The following is a 10520-nucleotide window of genomic DNA, read 5'->3' as shown; positions in this document are numbered from 1 at the left end:
CTCAGTTCTGCCCACACTCCTCTGCCTGCCCAGCGTCATGAAGGTCCTTGGTGCTACCGTCCTTGTCCTCCTCTGCACTATGGCCCTCTGCTCCTATGACGAAAGTGAGTATATTGTCTAGTTTCCTTTAAGGACAGTTGCTCCCCGAACTCTGGACAGAAGTCAGACCACATCTTCCAAGTGCTCTGGCCTGAGAACCTCCGTGGGAAATTAGAAAACCTCGAATGGGGTTTCAAAACATTTGTTTTCCTCAAGAGGGTTAAAAAAAAAGTCTATCGATTTGGGCTGCAGGATGGGAGTTAGGAGAGATCTTATCTCACTTTTTGGATGAGATCATTAAAGTCTAATTTATTGGGTTATTAGCATGAGGTAGAGTCTAGGCCTATTTAGATCTCGTTGGTGCTGGTAAGTTTTAGAATTGCCTACCTTAGCTATTCCCCAGAGTTGCAAGAATTGTCCCTATTTTCCCTCAGCTATCTTATGATTTAATGGATTAAATAATAAATTTTCTCCAAAAAGAGTTAGGAAAAGGAAGCAGATATCTAGAGTTTGGTTCCCTGTAGAGTAAGATAGAGACCAAAATGAAGAGACAAAACCAAAGATAAGACTAAGGAAATTAATGAAAAACAAACAAAGTCAAATTATTTCCACTTTCCTTTTCCCTCAAGTCTCATGGCTGAGCTATGCCGTCTCTCTCTACTTCTTTCTGACCCTCTCGGGTGTGCCTGTGCTCCTGAGAAACTCCTGTTGTTCTTATTCCCCCACAGATAAGACTAACGTGGCATCCATCTGCTGCTTCGCCTACACGTCCCGGCCGATCCCCCGCAGACTTGTGGTTACCTATTTTAAGACCAGTGGCCAGTGCTCCAAACATGGTGTTATGTAAGTGCCAGTCCTCTTGCTCACTCTTGGGGAGCCATAGGACATGGGAGCAGGGGAGTGTCCGTAGGAGTCTGAGCAGGGAGTAGTTGTTCACAAGTGTACCCTCTGGTGGATAAGCAGCCATCCTGGGAAAGCCCAGCCCTCTGGGGGCCTTTTTTTCCATGCAGGACACAAAAAAAGGCCACTGGGGCTGTTTCCTGACATGAAATAGAACCTACAGGGAGCCAGGGAAGATGTGCCCAGAAGTAGAGGGAAGAGAGGAGAGAAAGAGACAGCTGAAAGGAGGTAGCCTTAGGTTATGTCCATAAGTCACTCAGAGAAGGACCGATAGTATCTGAGGTTTGGAGATGAATCTTTGATAAGGTGGACTAGCTCTAAGCTGCCCACAGGGATGAAGCTGAGGGGCTACAGATGATCATGCATGCCCTATATAATACCTCTGCTCTCTCCATAGCTTTCTCACCAAAAAGGGCCAGCATATCTGTGCCAATCCCCACAATGCCTGGGTTCAGGAATACATCAGCTACCTGGAGAATCCCCAACTGGTCCAGTGGTCCAGCGTTCCAGAGGGTAGCAAGGAACAAAAGTAGGGGAATGCCCTGCAACCCCAGAAGTTCCCTCTCTTACGACTCCTTCCTTCATCCACTCACTGCATTCTGAAACCTTTCTTTAATTTAATAAGGTGTTAAATATTAGAAATCATTTTATTCAATTTGATGCTTTCTCTGAGAAATCATATAACATCCTCTTATTCCCAAACCCTTTCCCAATCATTCAGTGGTTGACTCATATTCAGGGTAATGGTGAATGATTGTACTCCTGTCTTTGGGTAGACATTGGACCAAACCTATCAACAGATGCTTATCAAGTTTGTATGAGCCCTTTACTCTGTTAAAACTGTCAGGATAATAAAGATTCTTTTTGTTTTCTAAAGTAAATCTTGGACTTCTGGCTATTCTTTTGTGTTCTCCCCCTTCTGATAAATCAGTTTCATTGTTTGGAGGAATGAGATGGAATGATTAGAGGCATCTGAGTAAGAAGGGAAGGCAAGAGAAAGGGGATGACTGTCATTCCAATGACACCAGGCTTTACACCAGAGACACATTGCTCCTAGGCTAAAAAGAAGCGAAGTATTAAAAACAAATGCGAATGTATACACACCAGGGAAATCCACCACATAAATGAACACTAAAGCAAAGCATTCTCTCATGCATATTTATGGATTTTTATAAATTCAGCTTTCTTAAGAATGAAGACTAACAGTTTTTGAGGACTTACTATGAACCACACCCTATACTAAGGGATTTCCATGCATTGTCTAATCTTTAAAATATCATTGTGTTGTATATATTCTGATTATCCCCCTTTGACACATGAGGAAACGGTTTCAGTGAGCTTAAGACACTTGCCCAAGGTCACATAGCTAGTAATGTGGGGTCGAACTGCAGACCAGAGCAAGTCCCACATTCTTAACGAACCACTAGGAAATAGTCTCAACGTGCCTATGTTCCACCTGAAACAGATTTACCAGGAATGCGTAACTCCCTGATAAGAGAGAGCCTAGTTAGGCAAGCAAGGAGTAAGGAATTGTTAGTTTAAGATCCTAGAGAAGACAGATCCATAGATGTGAGCCTCTTCTAGAGTGAGGCTGTTTGCAATTTGGAAGAGGTGTCTGAGAAGGTGAGCTGGACCTTTCACAGCCTCAATGAGCTGGAGGAAAACTGAAAGTCCAGGGCTGCCCAAATGAAAACACCTTAAGAAATCATTCTCTGTTTGGGCTGATGTCCTGGGAGTAAAAGTAAATTAGAAGTGAACCAGCCCTTCAACAGACAGGAGGCCAGCTTCAGACACCTGCATGGTCTAGAAAATCTCAAACTCTGAAATTTTTTTAACATGATCCCAGATGCTGATGGAACTAATGCCTGACCCCCACCCCTACCAAAAAAAAAAAAAAAAAAGCTTGAACTTTTTGGCAAGGAACTGGAAATTATAACGAGTATCATCGCAGATTTGTAAAAGTCAAAATAAATTCTAGAACTGAAAAATGCAATAAAAAATGAAATAAAAACACAGCATATTAATCACAACTGAAGAAATGTAGGTAAAGTTAAAACACAGCAAAATGAAACAAAGAGAAACAGAAGAATGGAAAATGTAAATGAGAGGATAGGAGAACACAGAGGATAGCGTAGGGTATCTGTTGTGTGCTTAATTGGAATCCTGAAATGAGAGGAGAGAGAGAATTAGACAGCAGATGTATCTAAAGAGATAATGGCTAAAATTTCTACAAAACTAATGAAGATATGATTTTGAAGATTCAAGGAGGGAGGGCATCATTCTTATTGCTATCAATGGGCCAAGTTTTATGTCAGCCACTCCTACTATCAGCTCTGGCCTACAGAGGAGAGATACCACTGAACTTTTTAGAGATGCTGGTGTCCCTCTCATCCATGAATCCTGATAGCTTTGGTGAACAATGTGTTCTCTGGGCCTTCCCATGGAATATAATTGGTGGGTCTTCCAGCCTCACATAGTATATACACTCCAGCATGCCCACTTCCATGAACTTTTTCATCCCTTCCTCCGCCATCTGTCATGACAATTCCGGTATTTTAACTTCATTCAGTACAAGCCTTGCTTTCTCCAGGCTTCTGGAGCTTTCCTGGAAATAAATTTGCACCAAACCCTGGGATCTTTATCAGGAAGTTATACTCTATATCCAGAAAGAGTATCGCCAAGTCAATAAGCTCTCCTTTATCTATTCTTGTGTTCCAGCTTCTTTAATTAAGCATCTTCAAAATTCAATCCCCAGGTACTTCCCCAGCTCAGGATGATAAATGCTTACAAAATTTTGCTGTTCTTTTAAAGTACAGTCCCTTTTCTCTCTTATCAGGAATATAATTTACTGACACAAGAAGACTATGTAACAAAAAGATGTGGAAAATATGAATAATTCTGTTTCTTTTAAGAAATTAAACCAGTAATTAAAATTCTTTGCAAAAAAATCTTCATATCTTACTGGCTTCATAAGCAAATTCTACCAAATATTTACAGAAGGAATAGGAAGGAAGGATAGCCTCTTTAATAAATGGTGCTGGAACAGTTGAACATACATAGACAAAAAGAAGGAAGAAGAGGTGGAGAAGAAGAACCTTGACCCTAACCTCACACCTTACACAAAAATTAACTCAAAAGGGATTATAGACTTACATGGAAAACATAAAACTATAAAATTTTTAGGGAAAAAAATGGGAGAAAATCTCAAGACCTAGAGTTCTCAGATTTGACACCAAGCATAATTCATAAAAGGAAAAGTTAATAAGTTAGACTTCATCAAAATTTTAAAGTTTTGTTCTTCAAGACTCTATCAAGAAGATTTTTTTTAAAAAAGTACAGAATGGGAAAAAATATCTTCAAACCATATATTTGACAGAGGAATTATATTTGGAATATACATAGAACCCTCAGTAAAAACAATGAACAATTCAATTAGAAAATGGGCAAAAGTCATGAACAGACATTTCACTGAAGAGGATATACAGATGGAAAATAAGCAATGGTTTTGTGATTGTATTTTTTAATCCTTATTTTTAAGATAGGGACTGAAATATTGTGGTAGGCAGAATAATGTCCCCACCGCCAGCCCTGCCAAAGATGTGCACGTGCTAACCCCTGAAACCTGTGAATATGTTATGTTACAGAGCAAGGAGGGATCAAGACTGCTAATCAACTGCCTTTGAAATGGAAAAGCTATCCTCGATTATCTGAGTGGGTCCAATGTAATCACAAAGTTGGTGTAGCCAAGGAATGTGGGCAGCCTCCAGAAGACAAAAAAAAAAAAAGACAATAAAAAAAAAAATGGATTCTACCTTAGAGCTTTCAAAAAGGAATAATGCAGCCCTATAGACACCTTGGTTTTAACCAGTGAGACCCTTTTCAGACTTTTTACCTCCAAAAACGTAAGAGAGTAAGTTTATGTTGTTCTAGCCAGTAAATTTGTGATAATTTGTTACAGCAGCAATAAGAAACTAATGCAAATATTTACAGATAAAATACCGTAGTGATTTTAAAACATGGCCACAATTTCTTTGACGCATCTCTCATGGAGAGATGGGATCTAGGTCTCCTCTCCTTGAATCTAGATAGGTTGGTAGCTGCTTTGATCAATAATAGTTTATAGTGGAAGAGATGCAATGTGACTTCTGTATCTAGATCATAAAAGGCCATGCGGCTTCTACCTTATTCACCAAGAACACTTGTCTTTGGGTCTTAAGACTGCTATCATGGAAGGCCACATGTAGACGGCTCCAGCTGATAGCTCCAGGTGAGCCAACCTTCAACCATCCCAGCCCAGGCATCAGACATATGACTGAGGAAGCCATCTTAGACTGAGGTTCTTTCATTCCAGCTGCTGAGGATTATTTATGACTTAGACTGTAGTGACATCATCATTTATATCACTTCTGCGTGGCCAGAGCAGTTGTGAAGGAACATCAGCATGTTCTGCTCTATGGGAGAGAAACAGTTGACCCACAGTTCATAGATACACCTGTCCTTGCAAAGATGCCTGTGGCAATACCAACTCCTTGTCACCCACTAACTATGGAAATAATTTCTTCAGAATGATCTCAATGAATTGAGCAAATATTTTCTTCAGAAGTGCCCCCAACCAATGGAGAAGTTGAGCTATTCTTGCAAGTATTACTCTGAACCCTTGGTTAACCAAAGGGTATTGACAATCACTGGATTGTGCAACTCACAGCATGACACCAACATTGTGATTAAACTCTTCCCCTACAATCACCTCCAGTTTCCACCTTCCAATACCAGAGAAGGAGTAATGGTCTGAACCCAAGGAGGTGCCAGCTGCAAGTGTCCATGTCTTCTCTTAGCTGTGTTAATGCTCAAGCTCAGAACCTCTTGCCAGCATTACAGAGGCATTTGAAATTCACCATGACCCCCTGCTCCCAGACCTCCTCAATACTATGGGAGACCACCATCCATTCTGTCTTTTCCAGAAGTCACCCTCTCTAGCCCCAGGTAAATCTATATCAAACATGCCCTGATGACAAAGATCACTTGAGTGAAAATAGAGCACTCAACATGTGGATTTGAATCACCCTGGTCTCTCTTTCAAAAGGGTCCAGACTATCAAATTCTACCAAGTCGTTCAGAAAGAGAGAGAACAAGAGAGGTTAATTCCACTTTATAAATAAGATAATTTAGGTCAAATTCACTGAATAATTGGCAAGAGGCATACTCCAGGTCTGTTTATTTACCATTGATGCAGGTAAGTTTAGATATGTCAGCTCTTCCTCCAAACCCTGTTGTTTGGGTGACATAAGAGATATCCCAGCTTGAGCTCTGCTGTTGTGCTGTAACATCATGGGCTAGATGGATTTCCTTTATCCTAGAAAGAAAGAAAGAAAGAAAGAAAGAAAGAAAGAAAGAAAGAAAGAAAGAAAGAAAGAAAGAAAGAAAGAAGGTGGGGAGGGAGGGAGGAAGGAAGAAAGAAAGAGGGTGGGGAGGGAGGGAGGAAGGAAGAAAGAAAGAATTTCTAGGAAAAAAGAACATGCCCCAGTTCATTTGAGTTCCCTATCTTTAAGAAATGTTATGTCTTCCTAGTTCCTTCTCATCTTTTCAGGGGTAGAGGGCAAGGAGAAGTTGATTTTACTTTAGCTTTGAATGACTCAGTTTCTTGCTGTGCCTCCTCCTACCATTGGTATTGACTCCTTAGCCTCCTGCTGCTTCTCTTATATCCTTTGGAAGATCTCTCAAGATTTTTTACAGACTCTTATGAAGCCAGCAGCCAGTGCTCTAAGCCCAGTGTTGTGTAAAAGCCATCCCTCCTGCCCATTCCTGGATGAGAAACTGGGAAACCCCAAGGAAGGGAGCAGCCCCCATGGATATAGGGGGGTAGACTGGGCACGATTATGTAATACCCAGATCTCTGGACCCATCTCAGGTACAAAAGAGACCTTCGGGTGTCTTCTGAGCCAGTCCAGAGCCAATAAAGAACCAAGAGAAGTTGGCCAAGTGCAGATGAAGAGTGGGGAGGAAGTAACAGCAGGAGGGAAGCTGTATGAGGAGATCCCTATGATATATTCAGAGAAACTGGGGCTCCTGAGGTATGGGTGCTGATTTCTAAGAAAGTGACTGACCCTAAGATGTCACATCAGAAAGAGGGATGGAAGGGCCACCATCAGCCCAGAAGTTTCCTTGCTGGCTAGCTCCTCCTTAATCTTTATTCTTCTCTCCACAGCTTCCAAACTAAAAGAGGTTGGCTGGTCTGTGCAACCCCAGTGATGCCTGGGTCAAGGTGTACATCAGGAATCTGAAGCTGAATCTAAGGGATCCAGAAAGAAAGAACCAAATCCATCAGTAGATTGGGGAGCAAGGACTTGAGCAAGAATGGTATCTGCAACTCCAAAAGCTACCACTTTTATAGGTCTAAACCCTACCTTCCATTAACCAAACTTTGGAGCCTTCCATACTTAAATTTTATTTGAGTTATTTCACCTTTATTATATATTTCCAATTTTGAATTATATTTTCTATTGAATGTTTCCTCTAAGAAATCTCATAGTGATTCAAAGTGACACTGAATGACTGCATTACATCTTCTCTCTAGACATTGGACCAAATCCATCAACAAATAAAAATTTATAAATATTCATTTTTCAACAAATGTTTGATCTTTGTACTATGTTATAACCTTTTATATAACAGAGATGTTTTTATTTGTTTAAAAGTAAGGCTTGCACTCATGGCCATTGTGTTGCTTGGTTTTTTGTTGTTTTTTTGTTTTTGTTTTTTTTTTGAACATCAATAATACTGATTAGAGGGATGAAAGGGGAAGTTTAGGAAAACTGGAGAAGTGAGGAAAAAACAAAAAAGAGGAGACATGCCACTGCAATGAAACATGCCTTATGATGGAGATGGCATCCTGGAAAGCCAAAGCTGAAATAATATGTTATAAGTTAAACCATAATTTATAGTCCCTAAAATAAAATCTCCTGCTTCGATAGACCAGAGGTATGGGGAGAAGTAGGCACCATCTGTCTCTAGGGGATGGCCTCTCTGCAGGGGATATATGGCACGGTCTTTTTTGAATGAGACAACAGTTTTTTGCAACAAGATCCATCCCAGTCAGCATCTTGGTAAATTACAACAGGAAGTTTCAAAATGACAGAGAGTAGTGATGCTGCCTACTGCTGGAAAATAAAGGAGAATAACCACTCATAAGATTACACCAGAACTCTACGACTTAGACAGGAAATCCTCAACTACTTCCCCACTTTTAGAAAAGATATACATAGCTTATATAAGGGTTTATATTCTTCATAAGTCAAGAACAAATAAAGAAAATAACAGACATATTACATATCTAAGTGTATTAAATATTATAATTTTGCTTCTAAAAGAAATAAACATTTTACCTTTCCCCATTATCCTTTCTTACTACTATTAGACTTGAAATAAATATGTTGGTGGCACTAAATACAACAGGTAGCTGAGGGTTTGGAGTATAACTGAAGAGTGAACTCCATGCCAAGTTCTCCTATATACAGACATGGTCAAAGTTCCATCCATATCAGGATCTTTATATTTGTCCCCTCTGACTTTCTACTATTTTCATCTATATGTCTAAAGACTTGTACACAAATGTTTATAACAGTTTTATTCAAAATTTCTCCAAACTTTACTCAAAATAAAATCCAAAAGTCCATCAAGTGGTAGATGGATAAACAAATTGTGGTACAGTCAGTTCTGCTATTAAATGACACATGCATTCCTAAAAATCACTGCACAATGCCAAATTATGCAATAAAAACCACAGGACTTAAGGGAAATGGGGTTGAGCACACAACACTCAAACATTTATCAGTGCACTTTCAAATACAGAAATCTAATTAAAATGATAGTACAGTTTTGCCCATGTTAAATAGTTAATATAAATACTACAATAAATATGGCACTTTACTTTGAAAAAAAATTGGAGTTTGCTTGTAGAAGTGAGAGTCAGAAGGGTTGCAGCTGTGAGTTATTGTAAAGTGGTAGAAGGAGGGCTATCTGAAATCAGAAAGAAAGTTGGAACTTCAGTTGTAGATGCGTGTGGCTCATGACGTCTGGTAAACTGAAGTAGCTGGTAGGTGTTTGAAATGTCTGTGTTTTGTGTATTCCTGTGAGGCTTGTTCACCCACTGTTTTTTCACAGATAAAATCATATGTAAGCAAATGGAAGAATCTGTGTTAGGCTCCAACGGTTTCCTAATATATCAATCATATTGGAATAAATTCTCATTCTCTAAATAAGCATTATAGCAGAACTGACTATACATCCATACAAAGGATTATTACTTAGCAACAAAAAGAAGCCAACTACTGATACATGCAACAACATGGATAAATCTCACAAGCGTAATATTAAGCTAAAGAATCCAGATTGAAAAGGCTGTGTATTGAATAATTCTACTTACATAATACTGTGGAAAAAGTAAAACTATAGGGACCGTTGTCTGATCAGTTGTTGCCACAGACTGGAGATGAGGGAAGGTGATGGCTGCAAAAGGGATACAAGGGTACTTTTTGGAGTGATGGAAATATTCTACATCTTGATTGTGGTGATGGTTACATGATTTTATACATTTTTCAAAACTCATCAAACTGTACACTTAAAAATGGTCAATTTTATACGTATTTAAACTATACCTTAGTAAACATAATCACACAAACACACATACACACACACACGCACACAAGACTACAAATGAAAAAAAAATAATAAAGCAAAATGTACTAAACTCCAAAAAGTGACCTTCAGAACTTTAACCTCCACTAGCCATGTGTGAGTTAACATAGCAGATTAGAATTCCAGACACAGAGGAAATGTGCACCCATCTGCCACCTCTTTCCTACAGTCTTCACAAAGATCATGATGAACAGACTCACAGTTGGGGCAGCAGATCTGAGGGAGAGCCCCCTGAGATGTGTGGGGCCTCCACCAACTTCAGAGCAACTACACCCCAAAGGCAGGAGGCAGAACAAATGAAAGAAACTCATCCAACTTTCTCCATGTTTTCAGCTACCAAAAGCTGAGAGCATGGCAGGAAAGCTGAGATAAATCTATTGAAGGCATTATAAGCATTCAGCTATTGAAGGTAGTGGGTAGGAGAGCATAGAAAAACCCCTCTGGGACATTCTACCTCTTCACAGATTATAAGGCAGCTGCCCTTCAAACTCTATGGTTAGAGCAAATAAACAAAAAGAAATCTCCTGAGGTGTAGAAAGCTGAAAGCAGTATTGTAAAGAAAAATTACCAGTGACTCAGATGGGCAAATGGGTTATAAATTAAAAAGATCTTCTATGGTTTAGAAAGCTGGCAAGACTTAGAGATCGTGAGAACTTGCCAATGCCCAGATCTCAAACTCTGCTGAAATATAAGTCTTGACCTTTCCCCCTCAGAATATTTGAAGCCAGTGAAAAATGAATCAAACTAAAGCTGCAACAAAGCCCAGATCCAGCTCAACTATAGATCAGATTGAATTAGCCTTATAGTTTAGCAGCATGAAAGAAGAAGCATGCTTATTCTGGGTCTATTATTTGCCTCAGTTCCTATTGTTCTATACAAAATAACCA

At 39.6% G+C, this 10520-nt stretch overlaps 1 protein-coding gene across 1 annotated transcript in view; it reads left to right on the top strand.

Annotated features, from left to right (window-relative positions):
* LOC105305012 (C-C motif chemokine 3-like) overlaps positions 1-10520 on the top strand; it is an 18340-nt gene continuing 7820 nt past the window's right edge. Inside the window, exons 1-3 of the mRNA XM_011379439.2 lie at positions 1-104; positions 768-882; positions 1337-1468. Of these exons, the coding sequence (XP_011377741.1) occupies positions 38-104; positions 768-882; positions 1337-1468 (314 nt within the window). The 5' untranslated portion in view covers positions 1-37. The remainder of the gene's footprint in view (positions 105-767; positions 883-1336; positions 1469-10520) is intronic.

This window comes from Pteropus vampyrus, unplaced genomic scaffold, assembly GCF_000151845.1.
Source record: "Pteropus vampyrus isolate Shadow unplaced genomic scaffold, Pvam_2.0 Scaffold358, whole genome shotgun sequence".
Taxonomy (NCBI): domain Eukaryota; kingdom Metazoa; phylum Chordata; class Mammalia; order Chiroptera; family Pteropodidae; genus Pteropus; species Pteropus vampyrus.
The sequence above is the reverse complement of the archived record's forward strand: the minus strand, read 5'-3'. Positions and strand labels throughout refer to the sequence as shown.